Source organism: Thalassophryne amazonica, chromosome 20 (genome assembly GCF_902500255.1).
Source record: "Thalassophryne amazonica chromosome 20, fThaAma1.1, whole genome shotgun sequence".
Taxonomy (NCBI): Eukaryota; Metazoa; Chordata; class Actinopteri; order Batrachoidiformes; family Batrachoididae; genus Thalassophryne; species Thalassophryne amazonica.
Genome location: NC_047122.1, coordinates 13,284,034 through 13,299,292, shown reverse-complemented (window position 1 = coordinate 13,299,292; position 15,259 = coordinate 13,284,034). Strand labels below are relative to the sequence as shown.

At 45.6% G+C, this 15,259-nt stretch overlaps 1 protein-coding gene across 1 annotated transcript in view; it reads left to right on the top strand.

Annotated features, from left to right (window-relative positions):
- The window catches only part of epb41a (erythrocyte membrane protein band 4.1a), a 349,346-nt gene that overhangs the window by 75,201 nt on the left and 258,886 nt on the right, over positions 1-15,259 (top strand). Inside the window, exons 6-7 of the mRNA XM_034160644.1 lie at positions 1,740-1,782; positions 1,875-1,950. Coding sequence (XP_034016535.1) covers positions 1,740-1,782; positions 1,875-1,950 — 119 coding nt within the window. The remainder of the gene's footprint in view (positions 1-1,739; positions 1,783-1,874; positions 1,951-15,259) is intronic.

Here is a 15,259-nt window from a genome sequence, read left to right as displayed (position 1 = left end):
CAACACGGTGGCGCTTTTGCTCCGTCAGCTTCGTGCCGAAGCCTTTGGCATGAATTTCGCTCCAACTCTTTTCATGGCCAAATCTTCTGTCACAGTGGAATGTGCTGAAAACGTGCTGATGTCCACTTCTTCCGCAATTTCTCGGATAGTCACACGACGGCCCCGCATCACCACAGCGTTCACTTTGGAAATGATCTGGTCATTTCTGTGTGTTGATGGCCGACTGGAGTGTGGCTCACTCTCCACCATTGTGTGGTCGTCTTAAAACCAGTTGTACCGCTCCTTAATCTATGTGATGCCCATAGCATCGTCACCGAAAGCCGTCTGAATAATCCGAATGGTTTCCACCTGGCTGTTGCCCAGTTTCTGGCAAAATTTGATGCAGTCGCGCTGCTCCAGTCGTTCCGCCATTTTCCTTGCAAAGAAAATCTGACAAGAGACTACACCCATCCTCACACAAAGGCTGCTTACAAGCAAATGATGCAGTTGACAGGCGTGAAAAAATTCACACATGCGCACGAAGGTTCAAGGTTGGCTCATGCAAGCACACGTGATTCAAATCCATCATGTTTTTGCAAAAAATAAAAAGGTTGGATACTTTTCTAACAGACCTCGTATTCAACCTTGTCCTTTTTAAATCCTTTTCTTAATCATCAGTTGATTTCAAAATACTGTCTCTTAAACATATTTGCAACTAGATGTATATAAATACCTACTAACACCTATATATATATATATATATATATATATATATATATATATATATATATATGTATGCATATTTACAGACAAAAATAAATAAATGTAAGTAATAAATGAAATCTGTGAAACAACTGGTGCCCATCAAAGACCGTCATCCTCCCTGTACCCTGTGAAAACCTTGTTTTTGTACCACTGTTTGAACTGGGTCATGCTTGGACATTGCTTGAGCTCCGCCCTCAACCTGCTCCACAGCTTCACTCCACATATTTACCCGTAGATTTTTTTTTTTTTAGTTTATCATCACCCCCCCGATTATAATCCCTGTCTCTGTTAAATAATTTTTGAATATTCCCAGGAAGTAGACTGTTTAATGCTTTATACATAATTTGTGCTGTTTGAAAATGAACCAGGTCATTGAATTTTAATGGTTTTGAGTTTAAGAATAGTGAAGTTGTATGTTCTTTATAACTGGCATTATGAATTATCCGGATGACTCTTTTTTTTTATGTAATGTAGATAGTGAATGTAGTGTACATTTATAAGTATTGCCCCAAACCTCCGCACAGTAATGTAAATATGGTAAAACCACTGAACAATATGGAGTGATATCACTCCACAGGATGACACACATAATTACAGATCTACAGGTTTACAATCCACATGTTGCAATGTAATGTGGTTTGAGCATGTAGATCTGCTATTTTCACAATTTTCATAATTTAGTTTATTCAAGGCTCCAGAATATAAAGGGGTATTGTTCAGTATAGTAGTGTTATTAAGGGCTTGTGTGTTTATATGTACTTCAGCGGGCCGAGTTGGCACAGTATCTGCATGCAGATTGTAGTGTTGGGCCAGTCTGGACCAAAAAGTTTTTGTCCCAGTCCAGCCCTGGTCACAACAGGAAACTTTTTATATCAAATTACAATGATTCCGAACTGAGACAAAAGTTGTTCAACAAACCCCTCAGTAAAAACACACTTTTGTTCATGAGCATTGCTTAAAACCCTTGAATTAAAATCACTTATTTTCTTAATCAGACTTGGATGGACCTGACCAAGGAGATTCGCCGGCAGGTACAAGGTGAGCTAAATTTTCTAATTTCTGTTCATTTTATGGTTTTATACACATTTACCTTTTTTTTTTTAAGCCAAATTGTCTTTTTGTTTCTGAAGGTGCAAAATACAACTTCACATTTAATGTGAAATTCTATCCACCGGATCCAGCCCAGCTTTCCGAAGACATAACAAGGTAGCAGTGTTTCTTTGCCTTTACTTATGAATGTCACTTTGTGTTACACCAAAACAATGTTTACAGGATCTTCCTCTTATTTAGTTTATCAGTCTAGTTCTTGCTGTATTGAGATGTCCAATTATATGCTTTATTGCTATGCCAGTGCTAAATTGATATACCTAAACTGACGTAGGGGGAATGTTACAAGAAGGTTGACTACAACCTCAAATCAGAAAACATGGACCTTGTGGAAAATGCAAAAAAAAAAAAAAAAAAAAAAAGCTGCATTAATGTTAACTTTTACTTTTGTTTTATTGCAAACCATATGAGCCAAAGATATTTTATGGTTTGTGTAGTATTTAGAGCAACGTATGCTGCATTCAAAATGAGTTTTCCAGGGACTTCCAAGCATTTTTCAACGGGATGATGCAAAACCACATCCTGCACACATTACATATGCATGGCGGCAGAAGATGATGGGACAGATATTTGAATGGCCTGCCTACAGTCCCGATCTGTCCCAAGTAAGGAATTTATGAACAATTTTGAAACACAAAAGGCAAAGATGACAACCCCTTACTTTTGCACACATTTAAGAATACATGCAAATGGCCGGAAATGTACATTCTTGCTCTTCTGTATAAAGCCAGAATGTGTATTCTTCCCAAATCAGTCTGTGTATTTTTCCAAAACTGGTCTATGTCACTTTATTTTTTTTCCTTATTTAATCACACATTGCTCCTGAAATAGTGTGAGTTCTCCCCTGCTGGTGAGAACACATGCTACTGTGTGATGTCAGAGCATTCATTCACAACAACGGAGGACACAGACAGGGATATTTCTTTTACTTAATTTTTATTAAATTTTTCAGTTTTACATAAAAAGAAACAACAAATAAATCAACAAAAAAACAGGGAATTAATTAATAAGCTTATCGTCAAAAGCTTTCCTTTTACTTTCTTTAGTTAATAGTTTTTAATCATTTATGAGCCAGTGAATACATGCTGCTTCACTCATTTGTCGTTTTCCTGACATTTGGAGTGTTTTTCCTGAGTGGGGTCCTGGCCATGTTGGAGCAGCGCCAGGGTTCCTTTGTCTACACGAGGGATCAGCTGATGGAGCTCCGTCGCTGTAGCCTAATGGGGAAAGACATGATATTCCTAAAAATCTACAGTGGAAATGTAGAAGTGGCAATGGAAGAGGGCACATCGGCCGTATTTGCCTTCCATCGTGATGGTGAACAACATGGACAAATTAATGTCACTTGTGAGGAGTGACAGTGTGTTTCATGAGGACTCAGTCTTGTGCTTCACATACACGTGGCTGCACGACATCATACCGGAGTCTAGTGAGTTTACCCAGCTTTCAGTTGGTACGAGGGGACTGGAGCTACACTGACAGCGGCAAAAAGAAAGGGAGTAGACATTGAACTACTGGCAGTGAGTCATTGCCCTTATTATATGCCGAGGGAGTTTTCACATGATGTTGTTTTTGTGTACATTCTACCAGTGAAGTCATTGTCTCCAAAACACTGAGATTACAGACGCTGCACCCCAGTGCTTTTATTGCCATCTCTGGGGATTTTAACCATGTTACCCTTTCAACATCCCTCCCCACTTTCAAGTAGTTTGTGGATTGTAAAACAAGAGATATTAAGATGATAGACCTGCTGTATGCTAATGCCAAGGAAGCATACAGGGCCACAGCCCTCCCCCTGCTCTTCAAAGCAGACCATAACCTGGTCTATTTAGAGCCAATTTACATCCCTGCAGTTTGGTGACAATCTGTGACCACCAGAGTGTTATGGAGGTGCTCACAGGTGGCAGCAGGCAGTCTTTGGGGTTGTTTTGAGGCGACCGACTGGGGTGTGCTCTGTGGTGCACAGGGGGATGACATCGAAAGCATTACAGACTGCATAACGGATTATACCAACTTCTGTACAAACAATATCATCCTAACCAAGGCTGTGCGCCATTACCCCAACAACAAACTGTGGGTGACCAAGGAAATCAAGGCCACACTGAACAGGAAGAAGGCTGCATGATGGAAGGCAAGGTGGCTTAGTGGTTAGCACTGGTGCCTCACAGCAAGAAGGTCGTGGGATCACTTCCTGCCCTTTCTGTGTGGAATTTGCATGTACGCCCTGTGCCTGCGTGAGTTTTCTCTGGGCACTCTGGTTTCCTCCCACGATCAAAAATATGATTATTTAGAGTCTGCTCCTTTCTATGTCTCTGACCAGAATCTCCACATCTGGAGTTGGTCCCCGTGCACTGGACTTTGACTGCCCACACTGCTCCTAGTGGTTGGAATGTGTAACTGTAATTAGGATGGGTTAAATGCAGAGGAGAAATTTTGTGGTATGTATGTATATATGTACAATGACAATAAAGGCTCTATTCTATTCTAAGGAGACCTACAGGCCAATGAGCTAAACCTGTTCTTCAACAGGTTTGACAACATCTTTGTTCCTCCTCCCTTGGGCTCTCACCTCACACCCCAATTAGCACCACTTCTTTCCTCCAACCAACCTGCCCACATTCCCCTCCCTCCACCACTCCCTCATTCTCCTCAACGTTTCACATCACCTTCACTGTGGAGGATGTGAGAAGAGAATTTAGTCGCCTGTGTCTGGTAAAGGCTGCAGGTCCTGATGGTCTCGGCCCCAGAGTGCTGAAGGGATGTGGTTTCCAGCTGAGTGGGATTTTCCAGCACATCTTCAATTTGAGCCTGAGCCACATAGTTGTTCCTGAGTGGTGGAAAACCTCATGTCTGGTCCCTCTGCTCAAGAAGAAAAACCCTGACACACTTAATGAGTACAGACCTTTGGCCTTAACATCACATGTTATGAAGTCACTTGAGAGGCTTGTCCGGAGGAACCTCTGCACAGTCCTGGAAACATTGCTGGACCCCTGCACTTCACGTACCAGCCCAACAGGGGAGTGGAGGATGCCATCATCTTCATACTGCACAGAGCTTACTCTCACCTGGAAGAGGCAGGCAGCACTGTGAGAGCCATGTTCTTTGACTTCTTCAGTGCGTGCAACACCTTCTGGCCTGACTTGCTCAGTGATAAGGTATGTGACACGAAGGTGGAGGTTCCACTGGTGGCTTGGATTACAAACAGTCTCAGAGGCCGCCCACAGTATATGAGGCTTCGGAGTATTGCATCTGACACCATCAAGAACAGCACTGGGGACGGTTCTTTCTCCCTTCTTCTTCACACTCTACAACTCAGACTTGAGGTTCTTGTCACAGTTCTGTCACCTGCAGAAGTTTTTGGAAGACTCTGCCATTGTGGGCTGCATTGGCGGAGGCCAAGAGGCTGAGTACAGGAATGTGGTAGACAGGTTTGTGGAGTGGTGTGGACTCAACCACCTGCAGCTCAACATATCTAAGGCGAAGGGGCTGGTGGTGGACTTCAGAAGGCAAAAGACCTGTCCGAACCCAGTTACCATTAATGGAACGGAGGTGGACATTGTCGACTACTGCAAGTACCTCGGTGTCCACATAGACAACAAACTGGACTGGATGGCTAACACAGATGTTGTGTATAAGAAAGGTCAGAGCTGACTGTATTTCCACAGGAAGCTCAGGTCTTTCAATGTCTGCAAAAATATGTTGCAGATGTTTTATCACTCTGTGGTCTTCAGTGTCATCTTCGATGCTGTATTGTGTTGGGGTAGCAGGCTGAAGGTAGCTGACATGAACGGGCTCAACAAGCTCATCAGGAAAGCTGGGGGTTGAGCTAGAGTACGTGGTGGTGGTGTCAGAGAGGAAGCTCTTGAGGAAACTCCAAGACAACACCTCCCACCCCCGAATGCCACACTGACATCCTGTCAGAGCACCTTGAGCCATCCACTGAGACCACTGAGGTGCACCACAGAAAGCCACGGGAGATCTTTCCTACCTGTGGCAATCAGACAGTATAACTCCTCCCCCCTCTACAGGATGAAAACACAATTGAGTTATTTAGTTACTCAGTTATGTGCAATATTGTTGAACATCTTGTGCAAATGACTTAAAAAAAACATTGTTTACTGTTACTGTTTTGGTACTCTGGCAAAATAATTTCCTTTGGGAAATTGTTGACCTACTTGTTGACCTACATTTTGGCAACTGCTGAAAACCGAAGCACATGTACAGTAAATTTAAAAGCTTTATTGAATGCAGAACTTCCAAATAGTTCCAAAATGTATCGATTCACAATAATTTGAGTCAATGTTCCGATTTCACTGCACGTGGGCTTTAAGGGGTTTATAGGAAGAACTAGCGTGTTGCCCATGGGGATCCACGTGCTCTAGATTGAGTAGTGTTTATAAAATAGGTAGCTGACATTTTTCAAGCAGGCATGTGACAACTGTACATTTTTGCATGTTTACACATTTTTAAATTTCTGCCAAAGTGTTTTGCGTGAGATATAAATCAGTCTGTTTTGAAAGCGCACGTTAAATGCCGTAAAAAACAATTTATGACAAACATATGTTTATACAGTGCTACTGTTATTGGGCAGAAATTGCTGTAAAGTGGTCAAATAAAAAAAAACAAAACCTTGCTTTGTAATTGTGCCAAGCCAAAGAAAATGAGTCAAAATCTGAAGAAAGAAAATTGACAGAAAAGCGGGACATCAGGTAGCTGTCTGACTGGGCGTTGTCAGACCCAGGCGAGTTGCTCTGCTTCTTTCTTTAGTAAGTTGGTGTTTAAAGGACATGTCACACATTATTTAATGTCCTGGTTAGCAAGTATTCATGATTGTAAGTCTGTCCGTGCACATGCGATAATAATTACTGGTCGCTTATGCATTTTATTGCTAATTATTAGTGATGGAGAAACCGAAGCATTTTGGACCACAGAATCAATATGCAGCAATTGTGTTGAAATGGTTCAGTGTTTTGAAGCATTTGATAAAATTAAATGTGGTGACATTTGCTGGCCAGTCTTTAACTTAGCACTTGTGTGGAACAGTAAAACAGTCAGGCACTGTTGCGTATGTTAAATAACAGTTCTACGTGCATCTTGAAATTTTTGACTATTTTCATTTAATGACATTAATAATAAACTTGTGTTTTAATGTGATGGCGCCATGATAAAATAGTGTATGTACAGTAGTGTTCAGAATAATAGTAGTGCTATGTGACTACAAAGATTAATCCAGGTTTTGAGTATATTTCTTATTGTTACATGGGAAACAAGGTACCAGTAGATTCTCATAAATCCAACAAGACCAAGCATTCATGATATGCACACTCTTAAGGCTATGAAATTGGGCTATTAGTAAAAAAAAAGTAGAAAAGGGGGTGTTCACAATAATACAACCCCTGGCAACCTCTGGCTTTTATAACAGCTTGCAGTCTCTGAGGCATGGACTTAATGAGTGACAAACAGTACTCTTCATCAATCTGGCTCCAACTTTCTCTGATTGCTGTTACCAGATCAGCTTCGCAGGTTGGAGCCTTGTCATGGACCATTTTCTTCAACTTCCACCAAAGATTTTCAATTGGATTAAGAGCCGGACTATTTGCAGGCCATGACATTGACCCTATGTGTCTTTTTGCAAGGAATGTTTTCACAGTTTTTGCTCTATGGCAAAATGCATTATCATCTTGAAAAATGATTTTATCATCCCCAAACATCCAGTTTCCTCCCATTCGCTCCTCATTTGTTTTGTTGTGCATTTTCGATTTTTGAGACCTATTGCTTTAAGTTTTCTGTCTTGACGCTTTGATGTCTTCCTTGGTCTACCAGTATGTTTGCCTTTAACAACCTTCCCATGTTGTTTGTATTTGGTCCAGAGTTTAGACACAGCTGACTGTGAACAACCAACATCTTTTGCAACATTGCGTGATGATTTACCCTCTTTTAAGAGTTTGATAATCCTCTCCTTTGTTTCAATTGACATCTCTCGTGTTGGAGCCATGACTCATGTCAGTCCACTTGGTGCAACAGCTCTCCAAGGTGTGATCACTCCTTTTTAAATGCAGACTAACGAGCAGATCTGATTTGATGCAGGTGTTAGTTTTGGGGATGAAAATTTACAGGGTAATTCCATAATTTATTCCTCAGAATTGAGTGAGTCCATATTTTTTTCCCTCTGCTTGGTCTAAAAAAGTAACCGTTACTGACTGCCACAATTTTTTTTTCTTGATTTCTTATAGTGTTTCTTAAAACCAGAAAGTTGCCATTTGAAATTACTTTAGTTTTGTGTCATGTCTGTGATCTGCTTTTTTCTCCAAAATTAAACAACTGAATGAACATCCTCCAAGGCCGGTGATTCCATAATTATTGCCAGGGGTTGTAGTAGTGTGGCATTCAGTTAGTGAGTCGTCAATTTTGTGGAACAAACAGGTGTGAATCAGGTGTCCTCTATTTAAGGATGAAGCCAGCACCTGTTGAACATGCTTTTCTCTTTTAAAGCCTGAGGAAAATGGGACGTTCAACACATTCTTCAGAAGAACAGCGTAGTTTGATTAAAAAGTTGATTAGAGAGGGGAAAAACGTATAGGCTGTTCAGCTACAATGATCTCCAATGCTTTAATATGGACAAAAAAAAAAAAAAAAAGACGCGTGGAAGAAAACAACCATCAAAATGGATAGAAGAATAACCAGAATGGCAAAGGCTCACCCATTAATCAGCTCCAGGATGATCAAAGGCAGTCAGAAGAGGTTACAATTTGCCAAAGAACACATCAACTGGCCTAAAGAGAAATGGAGGAATATTTTGTGGACTGATGAGAGTAAAATTGTTCTTTTTGGGTCCAAGGGCCGCAGACAGTTTGTGAGACGACCCCCAAACTCTGAATTCAAGCCACAGTTCACAGTGAAGACAGTGAAGCATGGTGGTGCAAGCATCATGATATGGGCATGTTTCTCCTACTATGGTGTTGGGCCTATACATCGCATACCAGGTATCATGGATCAGTTTGGATATGTCAGAATACTTGAAGAGGTCATGTTGCCTTATGCTTAAGAAGACATGCCCTTGAAATGGGTGTTTCAACAAGACAATGACCCCAAGCACACTAGTAAGCGAGCAAAATCAACAAAATTAATGCCTTGCAGATGTGGAGAAATCATGAAAAACGAGTGTAAAGTGTGTAAAGAGTTGGATAAACTGCTGCCTTCATCCTCCCTATCTCTCCTTACAAATTCACTGCAAAAAATGGTTCTGGGGAGCATTTGCATGGCTAAAACCCTTCAGCCTCCGGGGGGCTAAGCTCCCCAGACCTCTCAACCACAACCCTCTTGACCCCCGACCATTTTAAGCATTTTTCTTTATTTGCCTCTCAGATACCTGTCATGGGTGGTAATAAATGAGTTGGAATGCCATGTGGCTGTTTTTAGAATAGAGCTTTTATTGTCATGTCATTGTTCGTACATACATATAACAAAATTTGTCCTCTGCATTTAACTCATCTTAATTACAGTTAGACACAATCCAACCACTAGGAGCAGTGAGCAGCCACAGTCCGGTACCTGGGAACCAACTCCAGATGTAGAGACTCTGCCTTGGACAAGAGCAGAGCAGAGAAAGGAACAGACCCTAAATAAGCATGTTTTTTGATTGTGGGAGGAAACTGGCGTGCCTTGAGGAAACCCTCACAGACACAAATGGAGAACATACAAACACCATACAGAAAGGCCAGGAAGTGATCCCAGGACCTTCTTGTTGTGAGGCACCAGTGCTAACCACTAACCCACCGTCCCGTTTTAGAACCTTAGATGTTAGACCTCAACAGTTTTTAGAAGAAGTCGACCCTTTTTGTTCCTGTTAATTATGGCATTTTTTAATGTTAATTTACTGTCTTAATGTACTTATAAATTGTTTAGGTTCTTGAAATCATACAAACACTATTATTATTTTTATTTTATTGTTACTTCTATTTTGTCATTTGATTTTTAAATGGATGACAATGGAAATAAATGTTTTCTCTTTCTTGTGTCATCCATGTATTTTTAACATATTTAGAATTATATTATGTACTTACTTTGAACTTACTAAATGAAATCATGCACTCACACTTTTAATATAAAGATGATCCCCCTGCTGGTATGGCATTTTAGTCCAGAATATAATGAGCAACATTAGCTAATATCCATAGTGTCTCCAAAAATATTAGTCCTATCAGCATTCTGTTTGGGCAGCATTCAGCCTTGACCCAAAATACATAAGCATACCAAATTGCAAATGTCAGCTGTCCTCAGTTTGTCCGTGACCCCATTCACATGTATGCATTGAGAGGTTTTTGGCTTTTCCGCATTCTGCCGCATGCAGATGCTTCTGTTTTTAGACACAGAGATGGTGGTGGAAGACATCAAACGCAATACACATTTCAATCAGTTCAATCAATCAATTTTATTTATATAGCGCCAAATCACAACAAACAGTTGCCCCAAGGCGCTTTATATTGTAAGGCAAGGCCATACAATAATTACGTAAAAACCCCAACAGTCAAAACGACCCCCTGCGAGCAAGCACTTGGCGACAGTGGGAAGGAAAAACTCCCTTTTAACAGGAAGAAACCTCCAGCAGAACCAGGCTCAGGGAGGGGCAGTCTTCTGCTGGGACTGGTTGGGGCTGAGTGAGAGAACCAGGAAAAAGACATGCTGTGGAGGGGAGCAGAGATCAATCACTAATGATTAAATGCAGAGTGGTGCATACAGAGCAAAAAGAGAAAGAAAGAAAGAAACACTCATTGCATCATGGGAACCCCCCAGCAGTCTAAGTCTATAGCAGCATAACTAAGGGATGGTTCAGGGTCACCTGATCAAGCCCTAACTATAAGCTTTAGCAAAAAGGAAAGTTTTATGCCTAATCTTAAAAGTAGAGAGGGTGTCTGTCTCCCTGATCCGAATTGGGAGCTGGTTCCACAGGAGAGGAGCCTGAAAGCTGAAGGCTCTGCCTCCCATTCTACTCTTACAAACCCTAGGAACTACAAGTAAGCCTGCAGTCTGAGAGCGAAGCGCTCTATTGGGGTGATATGGTACTATGAGGTCCCTAAGATAAGATGGGACCTGATTATTCAAAATCTTATATGTTGTGTGGGCCGCCAGAAGAGGAGGTACTGCTGGCCCACCACCAGAGGGCGTCCTGCCTGAAGTGCAGGCTTCAGGCACGAGAGGGCGCTGCCGCCACAGACACAGCCGGGAGTGACAGCTGTTACTCATTATTTCCTGACAGCTGTCACTCATTCTTCATCATCTCACTCCATAAAACCCAGACGTCATCTCCACCTCATCGCCGAGATATCATACTTCATTGGAGGTAATATCCTCAGCCGTTTGTGTTTATCTATATCTGTATATTGTGAGTGTTTGCAGGAGTACCGGTCCCTCTCTTCCTGTGGAGGCTGAGTGAGTGCAGGATGGCACTCTTTTCCTCTTTTCGTTGTGCACATTTCACAACATTAAATTGTTACTTTTTGGCTCATCTATTGACCGTTCATTTGCGCCCCCTGTTGTGGGTCCGTGTCACTACACTTTCACAACAGGATATCTCGGCCAGCGTCATGGACTCCGAGGGGCGTCACCCGGCTGTTGAACGACCAATGGGAGCGCAGGGAGCGCAGGCGTCTGCAGGAGGCGTGATTGGTGAGCTGCAGCACATTCTCACCGCCTTTACAGCTCGGTTGGATCAAATGACCGAGCAAAACATCCTCCTGAACCGCAGGGTGGAGGCTCTCTCTGCGCAGATGGCGGCGAGTGCTCAGGGCGCTGCTGCAGCTCTTCCTCCTGCTGACCCTGTGCAGGATATGAACGTTCCAGTGGTGGTTCAACAACCCCTCCCACCATCCCCTGAAGCATACATAAGCCCTCCTGAGCCGTACGGAGGTTGTGTGGAGACGTGCGCGGACTTTCTCATGCAGTATTCGCTCGTCTTCGCACAACGTCCCGTCATGTACGCGTCAGATGCTAGTAAAATAGCTTATATGATTGCTCTGCTTCGGGGTAAGGCACGCGCCTGGGCTACGGCGCTCTGGGCTACGGCGCTCTGGGAACAGAACTCACGGTTATCAGCATACACTGGGTTTGTGGGGGAGTTCAGAACAGTGTTTGATCACCCTAACAGAGGAGAGACCGCTTCAACAATGCTGCTGTCAATGCGACAGGGGCGCCGGTGTGCAGCCGAATATGCAGTCGACTTCCGCATCGCGGCTGCGAGGTCCGGCTGGAATGACGTTGCGCTCCGCGCCGCCTTCATAAACGGACTGTCGTTAGTCCTGAAGGAGCATCTGGTAGCTAAGGAGGAACCGCGGGATTTAGATGGGCTTATCGATCTCGTTATACGGTTAGACAATCGGTTGGAGGAACGCCGTCGGGAACGAGGCGAAGGACGTGGCCAGATACGCGCCGCCCCTCTCCCTTCCGGTTTCGAAAAGGGGCCGCCCTCCCCACGCTCCACAGCCGCAGCGCTCTGTGGGGCAACAGCTCCCCCTGCTGACGTTGTTAGGGAAACGCACAGGGCCAAAATGAGGAGGCTGATCCGCGGGGAGTGTTTTCTCTGCAGCTCAAAAGAGCACACACAGAAAAACTACCCCAAACGGCCACAACAACAACTGCCCTCAGAGACTGGGCTAAGGGGGGGTCAAAACATTCACGTGAGACACACACAGATTGCCACACGACTCCCAGTTACAATCCTGAGCGGGGATTTAACCCTTCAAGCCCCAGCACTGGTGGACACGGGGTCAGAAGGGAATTTGCTAGACAGCAGATGGGCAAGGGAGGTAGGGCTCCCTCTGGTGGCGCTTCGTTCGCCATTGCAGGTTCGGGCACTAGATGGCACCCTCCTCCCTTTAATCACACACAAGACACAACCAGTAACTCTGGTGGTGTCTGGAAACCATCGTGAGGAGATTGAGTTTTTTGTAACTCCTTCTACCTCCCGCGTGATTTTGGGCTTCCCATGGATGTTGAAGCACAATCCCCGGATTGATTGGCCGTCTGGGGTGGTGGTTCAGTGGAGCGAAACCTGCCATCGGGTGTGTTTAGGATCCTCGGTTCCTCCCGGTTTACAGGCTAAGGAGGAGGTCAAAGTCCCTCCCAATCTGACGGCAGTGCCGGTTGGGTACCACGATCTTGCTGACGTCTTCAGCAAGGATCTGTAACTCACCCTTCCCCTGCACCGTCCGTACGATTGTGCCATTGATTTGGTTCCAGGCGCTGAGTTCCCGTCCAGCAGGCTGTACAACCTCTCACGACCTGAGCGCGAATCAATGGAGACCTACATCCGGGACTCATTAGCTGCCGGGCTGATCCAGAACTCCACCTCCCCGATGGGGGCAGGTTTCTTTTTTGTGGGCAAGAAAGATGGCGGACTCCGTCCATGCACTGATTACAGGGGGCTGAATGAGATTATGGTTCGCAATCGATACCTGTTGCCATTGTTGGATTCCGTGTTCACCCCCCTGCATGGAGCCAAAATCTTTACTAAGCTGGATCTTAGAAATGCGTATCACCTGGTTCGGATCCGGAAGGGAGACGAATGGAAGACGGCATTTAACACCCCGTTAGGTCACTTTGAGTACCTGGTCATGCCGTTCGGCCTCACCAACGCCCCCGCGACGTTCCAAGCCTTGGTTAACGACGTCTTGCGGGACTTCCTGCACCGATTCGTCTTCGTATATCTGGACGATATTCTCATCTTTTCTCCGGATCCTGAGACCCATGTCCAGCATGTACGTCAGGTCCTGCAGCGGTTGTTAGAGAACCGACTGTTTGTGAAGGGCGAGAAGTGCGAGTTTCACCGCACGTCTTTGTCCTTCCTGGGGTTTATCATCTCCTCTAACTCCGTCGCCCCTGATCTGGCCAAGGTTGTGGCGGTGAGAGACGGGCCCCAACCAACAAGCCGTAGGAAGCTGCAACAGTTCCTCGGCTTCGCTAATTTCTATAGGAGGTTCAATAAGGGCTACAGTCCGGTAGTCAGCCCCCTGACCTCTCCAAAAGTCCCCTTCACCTGGTCGGATCGGTGCGAAGCCGCGTTCAAGGAGTTGAAACGACGGTTCTGTACTGCGCCAGTTTTGGTGCAGCCCGACCCTAGCCGCCAGTTCGTGGTTGAAGTGGACGCCTCTGACTCAGGGATAGGAGCCGTGCTGTCCCAGAGCGGAGAGACCGATAAGGTTCTTCACCCGTGTGCCTACTTTTCACGCAGGTTGACCCCGGCTGAACGGAACTATGACGTCGGCAATCGAGAACTCCTTGCGGTGAAAGAGGCTCTTGAGGAGTGGAGACACCTGTTGGAGGGAGCGTCTGTGCCGTTCACGGTTTTCACTGACCATCGGAACCTGGAGTATATCGGGACCGCCAAGCGGCTGAACCCCAGGCAAGCCCGCTGGTCACTGTTCTTCGGGCGTTTTGACTTCCGGATCACCTATCGCCCCGGGACCAAGAACCAGAGGTCGGATGCCTTGTCCCGGGTACACGAAGAGGAGGTCAAAACTGCACTGTCGGATCCACCGGAGCCCATCCTGCCGGAGTCCACTATCGTGGCCACCCTCACCTGGGATGTGGAGAAGATCGTCCGGGAGGCCCTGGCACGGAGCCCGGACCCAGGAACAGGTCCGAAGAACCGTTTACGTCCCACCAGAGGCCAGAACTGCAGTCTTGGACTTCTGTCACGGTTCCAAGCTCTCCTGTCATCCAGGGGTGCGAAGGACCGTGGCAGTTGTCCGGCAGCGCTTCTGGTGGGCGTCTATGGAGGCCGACGTCCAGGAGTACATCCAGGCCTGCACCACCTGTGCCAGGGGCAAGGCGGACCATAAAAGGTCCCAAGGACTTCTCCAGCCGTTACCTGTGCCTCATCGCCCCTGGTCCCACATCGGCCTGGATTTCGTCACGGGCCTCCCGCCATCCCAGGGCAACACCACCATCTTCACGATAGTGGACCGATTCTCCAAGGCCCTCCCGAAGCTCCCAACAGCCCAGGAGACAGCAGACCTCCTGGTCCACCACGTCGTCCGTCTGCATGGGATACCCACCGACATCGTCTCTAATCGTGGTCCCCAGTTCTCCTCACACGTCTGGAGGAGCTTCTGCAGGGAACTGGGGGCCACCGTGAGCCTCTCGTCCTGGTACCATCCACAGACGAACGGACAGGCAGAGCGGGCCAACCAGGAGCTGGAACAGACCCTCCGCTGTGTAACATCCGTGCACCCGACGGCCTGGAGTAACCATCTGGCCTGGATCGAGTATGCACATAACAGCCAGGTGTCTTCTGCCACCGGCCTCTCCCCATTTGAGGTGTGTTTGGGGTACCAGCCCCCATTATTTCCCGTGGTGGAGGGAGAGGTCTGTGTGCCCTCGGTCCGGGCCCATCTTCGGAGGTGCCGTCGGG